General features: G+C 38.0%; 1 protein-coding gene across 3 annotated transcripts in view; it reads left to right on the top strand.

Moving 5' to 3' along the window:
- The first annotated feature begins 208 nt into the window (after positions 1 to 208).
- The window catches only part of LOC105930470 (leucine-rich repeat-containing protein 49), a 51,233-nt gene continuing 31,922 nt past the window's right edge, over positions 209 to 19,519 (top strand). Inside the window, exons 1-9 of one of the 3 annotated variants that reach the window (XM_036136470.1) lie at positions 209 to 340; positions 507 to 575; positions 1,014 to 1,083; positions 1,882 to 2,142; positions 2,273 to 2,366; positions 3,327 to 3,530; positions 5,600 to 5,666; positions 9,500 to 9,643; positions 18,341 to 18,402. In XM_036136470.1, the coding sequence (XP_035992363.1) occupies positions 218 to 340; positions 507 to 575; positions 1,014 to 1,083; positions 1,882 to 2,142; positions 2,273 to 2,366; positions 3,327 to 3,530; positions 5,600 to 5,666; positions 9,500 to 9,643; positions 18,341 to 18,402 (1,094 nt within the window). In that variant the 5' untranslated portion in view covers positions 209 to 217. Of the gene's footprint in view, positions 341 to 506; positions 576 to 650; positions 656 to 1,013; positions 1,084 to 1,881; positions 2,143 to 2,272; positions 2,367 to 3,326; positions 3,531 to 5,599; positions 5,667 to 9,499; positions 9,644 to 18,340; positions 18,403 to 19,519 lie in introns of those variants that run through there. The other 2 variants (XM_036136471.1, XM_036136473.1) reach the window with 2 other exon arrangements.

The following is a 19,519-nucleotide window of genomic DNA, read 5'->3' as shown; positions in this document are numbered from 1 at the left end:
TAAATTTGTCGATTTTTTTTTTTTTTTGTAGGCGTACCCTTGTTTTTAGGTGGAGGGAGGCCTTTTTGAAGTGACACCGGAAGTCTGTGTAGTCAACAAAGCTGTCGCTATGGTAACAGCTAATGAAGAACAAAACTTTTTGCTTCAGGAATTTGTTTCGACAAATAAAGAAACTTGTATTTTTACTTTTAATAAAAAAAAAAACACAAATAAGCTAATGAGTAGGATTTTTTTCTTCGTTAAAAGTTTGAACGTTCGGCAAATGGAGGGGAAAACCAGACGTGGTGAAAAACAGCACAGCGACGTCAGCGACAATAAATGCATACTTCTTAGCCCTACGGTAAAGACTACCAATTGTAAAACCTTGAGCATTGTAATAAATAGTATAAGGTAAATATGCTATAGTTCTGCGCGGTGGAGAAGTAGCGATGGCAAATGTGAGTGTTTTGTTTAATTCAACGTACAGATCTATCTTAGCTTTTTTTTTTTTTTTTTTTTTTTTGTAGATCAACAGCTGCAAATTACACCTGATGGCCGGTAAAACGCCGCAGTTTGCGGGAAAGCTGCAAACGATGGTGAGTCGTAACGTGACTGGGACAAATAGCTGGCTTGGATTTGTATTGGGCTAAAACAGTAACACGCTAACGCTGTGATTGTAAATACTAAATGAATGAATGCTCAGACGTGACCATGTAGTATTTAGATCTGTTTGTGTTAAAAGGGCGTTCACATTTCACTTAAATTACGCATGCATTAACATTACATTTGAAAACGGTTGTTCTAAACAGGTCATTTAGAAATCAAGGACTTAACTGAAAACTTTATAATACATTGAAATGACAAAAACAATGTATGCTGACTCAAGTATCCATTGCCGCTTGAATGCATTACACAAAAGGCCAACTATATCTTTATGTTACACGTTTTTTTCAGTATTCTTGACATGTGAAACTAGCATTTATGTGCTTATTTGTCAGTGTGAGCCACCTTATAAAATGTTTACTGTTTTTCAGTCTGACTCTCAAGATTTATATAAAGAAACAAAGATCAGTACGAAGCCAACAACTGGCGACTCTAACCCAGGTAAGCGTTTTATCCCCCCCATTCAGTTTTAGGTATGTCTCAATAGATCAGGACAAAACTATGGGGAGTTGATTCATTTCACTGATACCATTCAAGATTATAACTTATACTCATTCTGTAGAGAAGTTATACTCATTACAGATTCGTTACACACAGAGTGGTGCATTTAGTATTAGTCTTTAATTCTGTTAATTTTGATAATTATGGTTTAGTGAAAACTCCAAATGATTCTCTGTGAGGTTTAGGTTAGGCATGTTTGCTGGCCAATGACCACAGTGGTCATTAAGGGCAGGTATTGGCACTGTTTGTCATTTCTGGCAGGTGCCAACATCTCCCGAAAAACTGTATCAGCATCTGAATAAAGCTTAACAGCAGAGGGAAGCATACACTAATGTAAATTCTCTTGGTAGACTGGCTGTTGTCTTGTTGCACATCCAATATTTTCCTCCCACTAAACCTGTCATTAGTATGCTTGGATACAGCACTATGTGAACAGTCAGCCTTTTTTAACTGTTACTTTGTGTGGTTTACCTTTGTGCGTCAATGACTGCCTGCTAGACAACTGTTAAGTTAACAACCCTTGATTATGTAGGGCATCTAATGATATATTTCCGTATGAAACATAGGAATTGGATTTCATTAAAACTAAAGGAAAGAAATAATATACAGTTCTTAATGTAATGCATCCGCATAATAAACACATTTAACTTTTTCAATTGAATTACTAAAATAAAATAATAAGATGTGATGACGTTCTAATTTGTTGACTTGCACCAACTCTATATGACTTGACATCAGGTGGCAAATGTACAACACGATGGGACAAACCGTTTCATGTTCTGTTTTCTACAACTTGCTTCATGTCATCTGAAGAAAGAAAGTTACATCCCAGCAATAAAACCAGAGTTGCCAGTGACAACCAGACCCGGCATTTAGCACGGGCAGCAGATGCTGCTCTGGTCTCCAATGCTCCACATGAAGCTAGAGGCAGATCGAGCAGAGTGCACAACGCAGAGGTCCCTTGCCATCAAATTGCCCTAAAAGATCTCAAGCCAGCAGGTACTTTGTTACAGTATTTGTTTTCCGTAAATTTTTATTGATGTTTTTATACTGTACAAATATTGTATTCTATTTACATTTTCATGCAACTCTATTAGATTTTTAATTACAATTTTAATGCGCATATTAGGTTGTTCTGCAGGATATAATGATGGCGCTCCGTTGGGTATCCCCTGCACCCAAATGACTTTTGCTTCCAGTTTTCAACGAATTGACTTAGACAGGTACTCTTCTCTTCATAATTTCCAACAGAACTAATACTGAGTTGTTCTTATTCAGATGTTTTATTTAGCAGAAAGGCACCCTGAATTATATATGTGATTAATATTTCAAATGCCTCAGCTACTCAAATTACCTTCACTGCCAGTTCCTCATATTGTTATCATGTCCATCATTACTGAATTTAATCAGGTCAGTTTGCCTCTCATGTAATTTGCAGAAGAAATGGCAGGCACATCTCAATAAATTAGAATAATTGAAAATCATTGAAACGTTCATTTATTTTAGGAATGCAATTTAAATCAGTACATATTAAGTACATAATTCATGATATGTAATGCATAATTATGGCTGATAATCAATAAAAACCCAAAATAAGACCGTGCATCTCTGAACTATTGTTGCTTCTGCAGCTTCTACCACAGTTTTCCCTTCCACTAAACTTCATAGTAATACACTTTGATACTGTAGTTGTGAAGGTTAAGGATTTCATGGATGACATTGTCTTCCCCATATTGTGTTTGCCATGAAAGTCTGACAAACAGAATTTTTGGTTTTCATTAAACAATAATCATCAAAATGAACAGAAATTGCCACTTTAAAAAAATCAACCTATGTGTGATAAAACTATACAATATGCGAGACTCACGCCTTCAATTGAATTGCTCAAACGAATAAACCTCTTGATTATATCCGATTTTATTGATATTCACCTGTGTAAGCAGGCTTCTTATGGAAAATATATTCTAGGCTGCCACCAGGGAGCAGCATAGTCTCTTTAAATTACCATGCCCATTCACCAACAAATAGTAACAATGATAAGAAAAAATAAGTTTGCTAAGTGTGAACTCTGCACAAATCATTCGACCACAAAGTGTGAAAAATTAGATCATTATAATGTGAAAGTGAAGGAAAGTAAAACAAAAGCTGTTTGTCAATGAATCTGGTTTCTTTCAATTACCCAGGCGTTGTCTGGAGGAATTCCCCTATCTGGGCTTCATTGAGGAACTGCAACTTCTCAATCTGCAGCACAATCTGATTACAAGGATCCAACATTTGCAGTGTCTGCAGCAGCTCATCCTTTTGAACTTGCACGACAATCACATCTCTGATATGACGGGCATGGAAAATCTCAGGTCTCTCAGGGTTCTCATGCTGGGGAAGAACAGGTTGGTCATCAAAACAAGAGGCAATAAATAAAACTGTTTAAAATGTTTGTGTTATCCAAAATAAACGTACAGCACAGTTAACATTTCCCCCAGTTCTATGTGCCAGTGGTGTTTTATTGTTATGTAAGTATTCTTTGTACAAAACATGTTGAATGTATCTGGTGTTTTGTACATGTTATATGCCCAACCCTTACACATTCAATGCATCTGAGAAGAGTGCCTTCAAAATTTAAAGAGTAATTATAAAATTAAAAATGAGTCTTATTTGACCTAAAAATCGGCAGGAAGAAGCTTAATTAAAGTCATTGTTTTTGTGAAAGTCTTATACACACTTCTACACGCATCTACTATTTAAACCCTTTTAAACCTTTATCAACATTTATCTACATGCATTTTCACGGTGTCTACGCAAACATGGACATTTCAGGGGGCCATCTTTTATATACTGCAATTGTTATGCAAACTAAATAATCAACAAATTGTTTTGATCATTATTAAGGGTTAGTGATATTTATAATTCGGCCCAGTTACTTGCTCTTTTGAGATAAATAAAAATATTAAGATACTCTTCTGGTTGCTGCCTAAATTATCTGCCTTGGCATCTCCTGTGATAATTCCTGATTCATCAACTTCATGATGAATACTAGAAATTTTTATTTTGATAGTGCCTTGCAAAAAATATTCTTACATTTCACATTTCGTGTCATTACAACAATCAACCTTTGTATTTTGGAGTATGTCTTTACCAGTTTACACATCTAGACATGGGACATTTTGCCCTTTCTTATTTTTAAAATAGCTCAAGCTCCACCAGATTGGACAAAGAGCATCAGTTCCTTCCCAACAATTGTCAGTAAGATTTAGGTCTAGGTCATGCTGTCACATCAATATATGCTTTGATCTAGCAATGGAGGTTTATATGTTTCTTTAATAGCGTTGCTAGAGGAAGGTGAGCCTTCTCCACCTCAGTTCAAGTCTTTTGAGCCTCTAACAATTTATTTTTAAGATTGTCCTTTATTTAGTCAGGCCAAGCTTAAGTTTAGCTCTGCCTATCTTCCTAGCAAAAGGGATCAGCTTGTCCGTCATATTGAGGAAAAGCATTCCTGCAGCGTGATGCTGCCACCAACATTTTCCATGATGGGCAAGGTTTGTAGTGTTTAGGGTATAGGTTTCCCACCACACATAATGCTTTTCATAGACAACACAAAACCTTGTGTAACTGTGAAAAAGGAAAACGGTGCATGGTTCTCAACTTTTCCTCTAACCAACTGAAAAATTTGGTGTGCACATGTATTCAGCTTCTTTAAATTTGATACCCCTAAATAAAATTCAGTGTGATCCACTGCTTTCAGCGGTTACCTAATTTGTTAATAAAACCCACTTGTGCGTAATTTAATCTCAGAATCAATACAATTGTTCTGTGAAGGCTCCAGAAGTTTGTTAGAGAACATTAGTGAATAAACAGCATTGCAAAGGCTAATGAACACAGTAGAAAGGTCAGGGATAAAGTTTAAAATAGGGTTAGGTTATAAAACAATACCCATAACATTTTTTCAGTCTATCACCAAAAAAAGGAAAGAGTTTGGCGCAGCTAAAAACCTACCAAGACATTGCCGTCTATCCAAACTGAAAGGTCAGGCAACAAGCTGTGTGAGGTTTCCCGCTGCTTCATACACTCCAACCATCAGCCCTGATACACAAGAAACGAACCATCATTGGGTTATTTTATGCACAAACGTTCAGCATCTAGCTGTACAAAGCTAGTAAAGACATACCCCACAAGACAAGCAAGTGGGAATTGTAGCAAAATGTGGTTCTACGAGGTATTGGAAAAATAAGATCAAATGCACATACAGGCTGCACTTAAAATTTATCACAAAAAATGATAACTTTCAATTTTTTTTACTTTCACTTCACAACTATGGACAACCTTGTCTTAGACTATTACACAAACTGCGCTGAGGTTTGTGATGATAAAGTGAAAAAAAGTTCAATAACATCAATAAAAATGAATACTTTTGCATGGTATTGTACTGTATTTATCTATTTTTTTTTCATTTCTATTTCAGAATCCGTAAGATTTGCTGCTTGGAAAGCTTATCCAAATTGAGCATTCTGGATTTGCATGACAATCAGGTACAGTTCTTTAACTAGGCGTGTATTTAGCTATGTTCTTTAATAATAATTCTTTACATGGACATCGAGATGGAGTTGCAAAGTTCAGCAGAATCACCTTGTTCTTCCATTCAATAAATTTAGCAAGTAAGACACAGTTTTATAAATATTTATTTTGAACCTATAAGGCTGTAGTGGGTGGAGATTTCCACGGCCCACTCACCCACAGTGTTCTGTGTATTCAGAGCAAATATTGTAGCCAAACTATGTGCTGGTTTCTGATGAAAAACATTGTTTTGTAAAACAAATCTTGGCTCCACCCATTTGCGAGCATTTCAGCAACAGTGTTTCTTCTGGGCCAGTCAGGTTTTTTTTTTTTTTTTTTTTTTTTTTTTTTGCCCTGCACAGCAGCTTGGTCAAACCAAGCGGACTCGGGTGGAATTTTGATGTGAACACACTGCTTTTCAGTGATTGGTCAAGAGAGAGAGGAGAAATGAGAAGGTTTTTCTCCAAGGAAGTCCAAAAAAACAGAAGAGCAACAACATTAATATTAAGGACCACTATGAACGGAGAAGGTCAAATGGAAATATAATTTTACTATTTGCAAAAGCATGTACCACCATGAACCACTCCTGAAAGAAAAGAAAGGAAAAGAAAAAGCACACTTCTATACAGCTTTCTATACATAGATGCGCTGTATCAGACCCATGGATTTACCAAGGCCTTTTTCTCATTTTACACACACAGAAAGCTGTTAAGTTTTGTCTCCAAAGAGTGTTTGGTTCAAAGGTTTGTTCACGGCCGCTGTTCCATCCACCGTATGCGGGAGGAATCAGAGCTTTCCCCGCTGAGCAGCTGAGGGAGCAGCCTGCTGCTGTCCCTTAAGCCTGATCAGTTGGAGAAGCAGCCTATCTGTAGCTGAGAGGAAGTGACTAGATAAACTCATTAGGAGGACCAGCTCAGTCCGGGGATGGCCCCTGGACCCAGTTCAGGTGGCGGGAGACAGAAGGGCAGGAAGGAAAATGACATCACTGATGGACAATGTCTCCTACCTCATGCATGGAGCTGTTGTAGAGCTGGTGAGCTCTTTCAGTGACAGCCTGCTGTATCCTAGATGCTCAAAGGAGCGCTTCCGCATATTCTTTTCTCCCAGCTGCCTTTAAATTTTATAATCTCTGCTGTTCACAACAAACTCAATAAGTGTTTACAACATTTTAATGACTGCACTGGTTCTTAATCTGATCAATAATCGGTTGCAGTTCCTCAAATGCTAATGCCCATTTGTGCATGTTTTAGCTATTCTGAGGTGTTTAGTTGTACCGTGCATATTGCATAGTTTTCTCACATCATGTAAATCGTGCTTTAATCCATTATTTTTTTCCACCAGAGTTCGAAATCAAAGCATTGAAATATACAAAAAAAAATAAAAAATCATAGGGTCTTGACTCAGGGCAACTCCCACGATTAGTTCTCCAGTGACCCCAGCATAATTTATCTAACAGGCATTACTGTTTTTATGTTGTCAGCTCTGGGATCAGCTTGGAGCGTTCACAGATTATAGTGTTCCTTCTATAAAGGTTCTGCTATTGGAGGCTATTTCTTTGGCTTCCACAGCAGAGCCTTGCCGGAAAGAATCAAACAATGCCAGATGAAAATTCAAAAGCTTGCTGGAAATAACAGAAAAAGAACAGAGAGGCTTCCCTCGGTCAAATTAGCATAGTGCCAGCATGCCGCCCACACTCCTCCTCAGAGAGCTTCTCCAGAGCCCTGGTTTGACTTTCTCCTCTTCTGGTGTTGGCTGCTCTTTACATGAACAGCCATCTCAATTACTGTTCAGTGACTGCTACAGTGTTGTTATTTTTGGTACGTTATATTTCCTAACAGTGAATAATTTGATGCATCATGCACTCTGAACCTTTTTGGCGTAACTGTTTCATGTCTCTAGTTCATTTAGAAATGTGTGAAATAATGCAGCAGAACGCAGGGTTTCCCCTGGAAAATGGGGTATTTGTGCCGGTAGGTGACGTGGTGGGTTGTGGGAGGTGCGCACATAAGCGTGGAGCAGGGGATGGTTGCACAAGTGCAAGGAGCATTTCATCAGGCAGCTCGAAGGAGGGGCGCAGTGTGAACGTAGTGTGCATCGAGCTAACAACAGCTAGCGCGTTAGCTTATTTACACCAGGAGGTTTTATCCCAGGTGGGAACTTTATTGTCATTCTCAAACATCCAGGTATTTCAAATAAACAAACAACACTTAGCCTGGGGTTAGCAATTTTTAGCTAACTCTATAGTTAGCTAAAAATTGTACAGACCTCTGCTAAAAAACGCATTTATCTTATGTAAAAAGACGAATTAGAGAATTAGTGGTGGAAACTTTTTCCACCTCTAATTTGTCATATGTCCTGCACAGTGTAACTAAAAGACAAGCCAAGGTTTTTGAAGAAAAAGTAGTTTTAAAATAAAAAAAGTTGCAGTTACTTGGTTAAATGTGTGCATTGTCTTGACACATTCCGATTTGCCAATATTAGTCTTATTTACTTTGCAAAAGATCTCAAAATCTCTAAGATTTTCAGACTCAGTTTTAATGGTGTGAAAAATAATCAATCTCAATCTTCTGATGTGACCTTCAGGTCCATCAAACCATGTTTTACTGTGGGTATAGTGTTTTTTTTCTCTTTTAGTCATTCACAGTCTTTATTTTGGGACAAACACATAAATTGTGGCCAAATGTCCAGTCATTTGTCCACCCTGGTTGATCTGGTTGAGATCGACCAGTCAGATCAACTGTTGTCCCATATTTTCTCAAATGATTGGAAGATTCTACAAGCACAACAGCACAACTTTATTTCTGGGTAATCAGTTTATTATACTTGACGGCAGATGTGAACTTTGTAATTCTGAAAGCTGAAACTGGATCAAAAGGTGCTTCAAGAAGTATTTACACACTTATGCAACCAGTCTACTACAACGTTTACATTTTCTTTCATCCTTGTACGTTTTTGTGTACTTTGCTATTTAAATTGTACAGCATATATGTCAGACTGGAGATGGAAAAGTTTTATAAATATAATGTAGTTATCTAATTTCTTGCTTAAAAATTCTGACATTTTAACAGCGGTGTGCACATTTTTGACATCCACTGTGATCTTTTAAGTTTTCCAATCTACAAATTTTTACAGAGGCTGCTTTCCAAAATACTTCTTTTCAGTTTATATTTTCATACAGAAAACCCAACTGTATTCATATTTATTGATGCTAGTACTTATTAAGTAATGAGTAATAATAATTACTGGAGTAATTAGGGATTGCAGACTGAACTCTCGATGCCCCTTTAAAGGTTCCTCACAATGTGGTAGAAATTCAGAGAGCAACGTCTCACTGCCTCCAACAGCCTTGAGGGATTCATGTGAAGTATTTAAAATGTCAGAAAGGTTCCTAAGTATCCCCTCCCACTTATAAAAAGGTGAGAAAGGAAGCATAAGGTTTCACTGCTGAATGGCCCCTTAGCTACATATTTGTTTTTATAATTTAAAGGTTCAACCAGGAGTCATGGGTTGCTGAATTGCAACTGGCTTGAAATACAATATTAACTGTGGTTTAGCTTGTAGGTGATATGAGGTTATAAGAAAAGTACAGTAAAATAAATTGTCTGTCCAACTTTTTGTAGAATACTTCTTAAGAGCTTTATACCACATGAAGATCATTAAAATCACTTGAGGGCTGAACGTGTTGAAAATGTTTGATAAACCTCCATCTTTCCTATCGTAAAATAAAGCGCATATAAACAGAGTGTGTAAAACACAGTTTTATTTACATTCATATGTTTTACAGCCATTTCCCAATGCTTTAATTCAGATCAGCAAGATAGAAAATATATCTCACCTGATTGAGCTCCAAGTGCTGAACCTGTCTGGAAATCGCATCTCAAGAGTGGAAAATTTGCAGGGCCTCAACTCTTTGACCGAACTCAACCTACAGTACAACTGCATCTCCGCTGTGGTAAGTAGCCCCTTTACCAACACGTGCTCTTTCTAGTTTTTCCCAACATAATAAAGTGAAAATAGACTTAAAAGTCAAAGTCAGAGTACCTTGGAAAACTTGTCAAAGCTCTCTAACTTTTTTACATCTCCTGTTACCACAATCTTCAGTTTATTTTGCTGGTATTTGGCCTGAAAGACCAACGCTATGTAGGGTATACATTGTTTTACCAAATAAAAGGTGTCCTTTACATTTGTATTTGCAGACATGTCAATTTTGTTTCAGTCCAAGCTCTGCCTGATTGAGCAGAGAACTTCTGTTTACAGCAATTTTCAAGTCTGGCCGGAAATGTGCAGTTGGATTTAGGCCTGGGCTTTGACTGGACAATGCTAACACATGAATATGCTATGATTTATGCACGTCTGACTGGCCGTGGTGTTGGCACTGCCACTATCTGCAAAGACAATTTAAATGCAGATTTCTGTCCAAAAACACTTAATCTTCTTTTTAGCTGCAGCTGTATGTGATTTAGCTCACCTATACTGTCTTATGTGATGATATTTATTGTGAGCTTGCTGAATTTCTTGCTGATTTTATTCTTAGGTATGACATAATTTGTGGTAATTTTAACATTTTAAGAGCTTACTAACCTACTGGCCACCACATTTTCAAAGCTTTTGGCTTATTTTAATATAACAGAATCAGTGAATGGACCAACACATCTTCTTGGACATACTCTGGGCCTTGTTAAATCGCACGTAGTTTCCATTTTATATAGCAAAATGTGTAAGACCGCAATCTCAGGTCATTTGCCCTGTCTCATTGAGTTTGCAGCTCCCTGTCCAGCCAGGAGACCGCTGGCTGCAGGTTGTCATCGTCACATTCTCACCTGTGCTACAGCTGAACAGTTTACTGCTGCTTTCACGGACTTGCTGTTTTATTCACCTATTGGTCTGGATACACCACTGTGTCCCCATAACTGCTCCTTTTACGCAGCTTGCCATGAGATCCTTGACTGTATTGCCCTTGTTAAATTCAAATGGCCTTGTTAAATTCAAAAGGCAGTGGAAGAAAGACAAATTGCATGATTATTTTTGGTTATGTTAAAGAACAGTCTTGCTCAGTAACAGAGAGCTGATTAAAAAGGCAAACTTTCTGTTTCGGTCCAGTTTAGTCATTAACAGTCATTACCTTAGGGTGTTATTTAAAACAGTCAACTGTTTTATATCCACTTACCTCTGTCTAACCTGATGTCTCAGTCACCACTTATGAGAAAATTATCTCCTTCTTTAATGACAAAGTAGCATCTGTTAGACAGGCTAAGGGTACATCTGGTCCTTCTGTATTTGACCAGTTTTAATCAGTGGCTTGTTCACTTATGGGTTATATACTTGCTTGTGCTTTATATTTTTTACGTGTATTTCCAATATAATTTGCTGCTATACTATAGTCACTTTCACTAGAAAGCAACTTCAAAGTGTCAGGTAGTCTTCTCTGCGCAGTTTTCTCCGGTTTTCACCAATCCTGAAAGCTTTTCTGAGGTCCCAGTTGGAAGCGCAGCAGCTCCCTGTGGGTGTTTTTTTTTACACATTACACCTGTTTTATTTTCACTACATTGGCTTCCCGTCCATTTTACAATAAATATTAAACATTTATTTATTTAATAATAAAAGCAAATAATTATCAGAGTTATTGAGCTTTTCTATTTGCACCAGGACCTAGAGGTCGGACAATGAACATTTAGTCATGGTTCCACATACCTCAACTCTGGAATCATCTTCCAAGAGATCCTCACTCTATGACTGAAATTTGCCTTTTTAAATCAAAACTCTAGACTTCTTTATTCAGGTGTTTCTGGTTTTATCCGTTTTGTTTTATGTACGTTGTTTTTAACACACGTTTTATGTATTCTTTTATCTCTTTGTGTGTTTTGTTTTATATGTTGATATTGTTAAGCACTTTGACCACCATTATTATGGATGTGAAAAGGGCTATACAAATAAATGATTGATTGATGGAATATGTTTTTGGGTTGTTGTCCTGCTGGAAGGCAAACCCCCACCCTAGTCTCCAGTCTGTTGCAATCTCCAGCAGGTTTTCTTCCAGAACTGCCCCGTATTTAGCTCCATTCATCTTCCAGTCATGTCTGATGAGCTTCCGTCTTGCTCCTGAAGAAAGAATCCCGACTGCATGATGCTGAAACGGTTTTGTTTTGAGGATGGTGTTGTCAGGTTGATATCTCGTGTTTTAAAGCTCAGGAAATTGTTGCATAACCTTGCACTGAACTCCCCCATAACATAACTTTATCCCTGATCTCTCTGGTGTGTTTCTTGCTCTTGATGCTATTTGTTCACTAATGTTCTCTGACAACCCTTCAAAGCTTCCACAGAACACATGTTTTTACACTGAGATTAGGTTACATACAGGCAGTCTCTATTTACTAATTAAGTCTGAGTGCAAGAGATTGCATCAGACTAATTCAAGGATATCAGAGTAAAGGGAGCTGTATACATATGCAGGTCACACTTTAAGATTACTTTTTAATTTGCAAAACAGTTTTTGAATTTGATTATTTTACTTTGACTTCACAGTTATGGACTACTTCATCTTGATGTATCACATAAAGTCCCAACCGAAGACTGAAGTTTGTGCTTTTAATGAGGAAAAAATATGAAAAGGTTTAAGGGGTATGAATATTTTTGTGAAGCTTTGTACTGCTTTTTCCCCACCTTTCAACATTCTGGAACAAGCAAGTCTGTCTATCTGTCTGTCTATCTGTCTGTCTGTCTGTCTGTCTGTCTGTCTGTCTGTCTGTCTGTCTGTCTTATAGATAGATAGATAGATAGATAGATAGATAGATAGATAGATAGATAGATAGATAGATAGATAGATAGATAGATAGATAGATAGATAGATAGATAGATAGTTGTTTTTTTGTGCTCTCATGGGTGCAATTTACTGTTTCCCATTGCTTTATTTTTATCCAATAAAGCATGGCGATGCATCAGCTCAGGGCTGTAATGATCACAACTAAATTCCAGAATGGAAACCACCTTGTGTGGAGGTGTCTATGTGTGTGTTACAGTATGTGTTCTACACAAAAACAAACACACATATTTTTTGGCATACGGTAGAGGCGCTCATTTTAGATTCCTTAGATTTTTTTGGTTCTCATTTATAAGATTTAATGTTTTCTTGTGTGTTTGTGTGAAGAATATAACAAAAACCAGCGGTTAAATCAATAGAATCATTGTCACTCTGGCCTGTTTGTGTTGCCCAGGGAGACATAGGTCATTATCCATAACCTCCCACTGACTTTCCGGTGCAGTGAAAGAGAAACTGGAGGTTAGAAACGTGGAAAATCACTTCTCATCGGTTACTATAGTTTTAATCTGATAAACAGAACGGTGTGTGCCAAAACAGGCCCCTTCATTTGTATGTAAATCCCTTAAGTCTTGGTTTGCTTCCTTGAGCTAGGGGGAAAACATCTGACTTTGTGCAGCCACTGAAAACTCTTCTTTTCACTCATCGTGTCCTCTGCCGTTAGGCTCAGAGTTCATAATTATTGGGTGTAATGTTTGTTATTAAAAAAGAAGAGACAAAAATGCTAACCATCAACAAATTCTCTTATGCCTATCACCAGCAGTTCTCACTGCCAATGACCTTTATCTCTGTACAGTAAATAGCCATCCTATGTAAGTGTAGAGCTCTCTCTGTCTCTGACAAACACACATACATACATGCATATATATATATATATATATATATATATATATATATATATATATATATATATATATATATATATATATATATATATATATATATATATATATATAATTCAAAGGAAAATACAAAGCTGACAAACGATTTTATCCCACATGGTAACACCCTGGAGTGGGTGATAAGGTCCACTTACGGTTGGATGAGAATGGGTTCTGATGCGTTGTCAGTAAGCCACTAACTAGAATTGCCTGGAAGTTTTGTCCCGTCTTAAAGCTTAACCAAGGTTAACCAAGTCAAGTGGTAGCCAATCACCCTATCAGACAGAGGTTTGGGACACAACTGAGTCAAACCCACAATTTTAATCCATGGCTGACGTTGCTGCTTACACTACCTATTTATTTTAAGCCCAAAAATGATGCCCCCCCACCATTTTTCATCGCTGCAATTGGAGAAATTTGGGTCCACTCTTCTCAAAGAAAGTTTTTAAACCCTTTATTTACCACAACAACTTTTTTTTCTTTTTTTAAACATTCAGTGGTGGGCTGATTGGTGTGCTTCAGATTACTGCACTGCTGAAAAACCTAAATATGCTTGAACAAAATTTCTGGTTTAAGGCAAGTTTTCCAGGTCCTGAAACAGCAAAGCAGCCTCGGACTACCACAATACCAACACAATGTTGAATGTTGGTGTGATGCTCTAACATGCTGTTAGTTTTACCCAGATGTAACAGGATGCACACCATCCAGAGGTTCCACATTTGTCTCACTAGTTTTCCCAAAGGCAATGGGCACCATCAAGACGTTTTTGGCTTATGCAAAATCTTTGAGTTCTTTTTGGGTCAGCAGTATTGGCCTTGGATGTCTTTCTTGGAAGGCCAACCGCTTCTGGGAAGGTTCGGCATTGCTCCATGTTCTCTCCCTTTAGCTCTTGCTGTGGCTTGCTGGAATCCCAAAGTCTTAAAAAATGCTTTTGCACCCTTTCCAGACTGATAAGTCCCAATTACTTTGTTTCTCTTCTGTTCTTGAATTTCTTGGGGCATAATGTTTAGCTTTTTGTGCTCTTTTGTCCTGCTGCCTGTTAACAGACAGGTTCTACTTAAGTGATTGTGTGATTCTACATGTTTGGCAGGAAAATGAGGCTTGTGAAATAAGCTAAGCTATACTTTGCAAAAAATATAATAACAGTCAAGTTGTGATTTCATAAAGGGGTAATTACTTTCTAATAGGGCAATGTGGTTTGATTAGTTTTTTTCCTCTTGAAAAATTAAAATTTTGTTCTTAATCTTTGATTTTAAAATGTCTTTGGTGGTACTGTTAATAATAATTTTCACACCACTGTATTTAGAGATACAGCAGTGAACCATCCTTTTATTTAAAAAAAAAAGTCAGCCATGAAGATGTAGGCATTTTTAAACAAGGTGGATGTTTGCGTTTTTCAAACCATAGAAAAGAAACCATGCCTTTCACACAACAATGGATTGTTGTGAAGGAAATAGAGCAGTCTGCCCAAGTGACAATGAAACAGACCAGGCAAAAAGGTGTCAGCCAGAAGCAGACTGGCCTTTTGGATTATCACAAGGGCTTTCTCATCTACTGAGCTGCTAGATTTAAGCAGCCTAAAAATGGTAAATGCGAGACAATCTGCAGTGCGCTTTCAAAGTGTTACTGTAGGTTAATTAGCTTAACACATGTCTGTTTGAGGATAGCTCTGCTTTTTCCCCCCCGTGGGAACTGCATGAAAACAGTTTGCTTGAACGTGGTGGAAAAAATTTCAACCACATCTGCAACTACAAACATGTTTCATTTAACAGTAGCAATAATGCTGTTGGTTAAAATGTAACCTAATATCATTACGAAGAGTATAGCAAAACATTTTGATTGACATGTGACCCCAAGCAAGTTTCGTGCAAGTTATTAATCTGCAGTCATAGTGCGCTTCTGAAAAGGCTTGTTAAGCCTTTTTATCTGTTCTATTGAAAGAGCTGCCACAAATCCAACAGCTTCTAAAAAAAAGAAAAAAGATCCATGTGCACTGGTGTTTATTTGAGTAGGTTTCGTGACACTTGTGTGGTGAGTCATTTTTGGATGCTTTGATGAGAGCTTATTCTGTGTTTGTGGAGTAACACGTTCAGCAGAGTTCAGGGTAAGTGTGAAAACCGAAGACACGCAGGCTGTCAGAGAGCGGTGGGTGGGGCAAGGATTAAAGAAAAAAGGTGAAGGCAGGGGCACACAGATAAATATTCGCCCGCAGGCAGAGAAGGAGGCGCGCACGTGCAAATGGGAGCACAGCTGTCCACAGGCGCTCACAAATCCTGTCAGCTGATTGGTTCCAATCGATCAGGTTGGTTAAAAAGGGGAGCACATTGGTCGAAGATCAGCCCAGTGATGACATCATTCTGTCTGGGATAGAGCTTCTATTTTTAGCTGAAGACACTATGCAGCCGCTGCTTCTTCACCAACATCCACACGGAGGCTGATGCAGACGGTGACTTTGGGAATGAGGATCATTGTCAGTATTTGGCAATACTGGAAAGCATGACTTAGGTTTTTTGTTTTGTTTTGTTTTTTTTCCAGAGGGAAGTATAACAGCTTCCCTGGGTGCATGGAATTACTCAAATGAAACTCATATCTTCTCACTCACATTAATGCATAGTCATAATAAAAAAAAGTGCATCCTGTTTCATCAGGTTTTTAAACAATATTGTAAATATCTCCTTTTCATGGGCTTGTTGTCCGGAACAGGTCACGTCCACACTGTCAGGAAGTCTCACGGTATTACAGAACATATTGTAGGACTGCACAGGTCTGTTTATTTTTCCTTTTTTCCTAATAATAATGGCAGTAATAACAGCAATATTTATTTGTGATAATTTAAAGGGCGTACCTATAATATATATTTGTATAGAATTTTCTGAAGTGCTGAGTGAGCTGTAAAGTAAAACACAACGGATTTACTCAAAAGTAGCCTATTCTATAAAATAACCTATACTAAAAAACAAGCATTCTATAGTAAGCCATATTATTATTTTTTAAGCCCTTTATACAAGGAGTACAAAACAAGGAGTACAGTAAAAAAAAAACTTCTTTACTAATGGCTTTTTTAATTGTTCTCAGTTTTTGTTGTGATTACTGATTTGTAAAATAGTTTTTATAGTTGTCAAAAACATACCTCAGATATTTTGGTCCATTTTACATAACATTTCACAGTTACTACATATTTGTCAGCTGCACATGGATGACATGAATCAGCCAATCCACCGCATCCCAAGGGGCTCTATTAGATTGAGATCTGATGGTGTGAAGTGCTTTGTTATTTACAAAAACCCAGTTTGAGATGATTGAATTTTGTGACATTGTGGATTATGCACTGCAAATAGGGAACTAAAAAAAGTACTTTTTCTTGAAATTGCATTTCTCCTTGAGTTGAGCAGGTAAATAAGATTACCTGCCAATGGCGTGAGTATTTACCCTTAAAATAAGATAATTAGATATACTGCTCAAGATGATGGAGATGAATTGTTCCTATTTTAAGTGCAAAAATCTTATTCCATTGGCAGCAGATCTTTACCTGCTTAAATCAAGGACAAATACACTAATTTCAAGAATATTTACTTACTTTTAGTTCCCTTTTTGCAGTGTGCTGCTGGATGCCGCTGTCAAAAGGTTGGTACTCTAGTCTCCTCATGAAGGGATGGACATAGTCAGCAACAATAATGGGATTTTAACAGTTCTCACTTGGAGCTTGGATGCTCAAAGTGTGTCAGAAAAATATCCCTCACACCATTACACCAACACCACCTGCCTGAACCAGTGAACATCAGTGATGTTCAGTCAATATACTCTGCCACTTACAAACTAGATGGTACACATCATTAATATTAAATTACAGAATTGACAGGGAAATAATATTCAGATATTGTTCATGACATTAGCTACTTATAATTAAGAAAACGACTGACTCATTTTACAATTCTTTACCTGCTCCTGTTACAGGAAGTAGACGGACATAAGTTACCACACAATTTGCTTCTCATATTGCTTATAGTAGGGATGTAAGCTTTAAAGTGTAAATCCACACTTTGTGCACAATTGTCGACTGTGGAAAACTCTGAGAAATGTGTGTCTGCTGCAGTGGTGTATTGTTCTCCCTGAAGGAGCTGGCATAGCTTAAATGCTACAGTCTGATTTGTACAGAGGCTGGCAGGGAATCTGACCCAGGATGTGAGGCGTTGGCTGCAGGATGGGTGGATGCTGACACAGCTCGTTCAGAACGCTGCTGGGAATGCCCTCCCTGCTTCCACCATGTGCATCGCTGGTCGTCCACACGTACATAAACATACCAGAGATCCTAAAATGCTCAACATGAAGTACTGACTTGCTGGCATCTGATCAGACACTGCCTTTTGTTCCTCTGTGTCCAGGAGGTCAGCATGCCAGCTGGACAGCTGCTGCTCTTCACCCCACCCCCTCACTAAAGTCTGTATTGATTTTGAATGTGAGCTAGTGAGTCAGTGAAAGCAGTCCATGATCCCAGGGCTTTTTAATTTTTTTTTTACCTTTGAAACTCTTGTTGTATCGCCAGTTGTAGTTGTGTGACTGTTAGCCGGATGTGTAAATGTCACAGTTAGCTTTGCAAGTTAGCCTCATGCAGCAGGAAATCTCTGCATTAGCGCAGCATACACTCCCCTCCCCCTGTTCTCATCATGCTCTCTCTCTCTCTCTAGTGCTCTCTCTCTTTCTGTTGCCCCTCCTCTTCATGTGCAGACAAGGCAGTGTGATCTATATGTGTGTGTGTGTGTGTGTGTGTGTGTGTGTGTGTGTACATGCGCAGAGTGGATGAGGATGCTGAATGCTAGAGCAAAGAACTGCAAGGTGACTGAGGGAATGGAAAGGCAAACAGAGCTGTGATGATGCAGTCCCCTCGTCCTGAGCATCCTATCCTCTTCACATCCATCCATCCCTCTGTCTTTCCTCTTCCCTTTTTTCGTTCCAGACTGAGTTGGCCTGCCTGCCCGGCTTGCAGCGTCTCTTTCTCAGCTGCAACAGCATCCTCAGGTAAGAGCTGGTCTTGCTTAACTCCCTCATTCCCACAGAGCAGAGACAGGGATGGTGGCTGGACAGTGCCACATCCCTTTCCCCTGGGACCTGACAGCTTTTGGCTAAACAGGCAGAACACACACAGCCTCGCACACAGATAGGGATTAGGTAACGTATACATAATTTACCTGCATGTGGTCGTTTTGTGGGGATTAGAAATGCTATGTATGAAATAGTTGTGATGAATGCTTAAACTTATTCAGGCAACCAAAGATACAATCTGAGAAATGTTAAAACTACTCTTATTAGGATTTGGAGATTAAATTTATAGGCATTGTTTGGGTTTAATCAGGAATCACACTTGTGTCCCTCAGGAATTAGTTATTTCCTTCCTTCCGTTATCTTAAAAATAGATACCTCAGATTTACTTAGAGCAATGCAGCCTCCTCATGGATGTGAGATTCAGGGTGGGACAGCTGACTTGTCCATGTTCACCTTGTGCTGTGTTAAATCTGACCTGACATCTCTGGCCAGCATGACTCGACACTAGGTCAAACATAGCCAGGACCAAATAAATACTCAAAACAAATAAAAACACATAATCAGTGTTTTTAAAAAAAGCTTAATTTAACTTTACAGTATGGTCTATGTTTAATTACAGTATAATATTAAGAAATTTCCTAATTTTTCCAAGCATAACTTTTTTTCATTTCTTCTGTAACTTTTTTTTGTAATTATAACAATGCTTCTGAATACAAACGTATAGTAAGAGTTTTAAAACCTGGGCTAAACATCTTGAAAATGTTTGATGCTGAAAAGATAACAGTAGTGCTCTGTTGCTAGGTAGATAGCCAGAGCACAGTCATCTGTTCGGTGTACCCACCTTCCCCAGCAGAGGACCTTGGATCAGAAATCCCAAATAAAACTCTGATATTTAGGGACTCTTAAGAAGTCAGAATAAAATCCTACATTTAGGCATCTTAATTGTAGGCCTTCCGAAGCTCAATACACCAAGACTTTTTAAAACAGGTTTTAAATTCGATTTAGTTATGTCCTATTTTCTTTTATTTGATGGGTTGCTTTTGTTGCATTATCTTTTCTCAAAACTCACAGGCAAAATTTGTTTCTCCCCAGA

The sequence above is a fragment of the Fundulus heteroclitus genome, chromosome 4, assembly GCF_011125445.2.
Source record: "Fundulus heteroclitus isolate FHET01 chromosome 4, MU-UCD_Fhet_4.1, whole genome shotgun sequence".
NCBI classification, from domain to species: domain Eukaryota; kingdom Metazoa; phylum Chordata; class Actinopteri; order Cyprinodontiformes; family Fundulidae; genus Fundulus; species Fundulus heteroclitus.
This window is presented reverse-complemented; position numbering and strand designations above follow the sequence as displayed.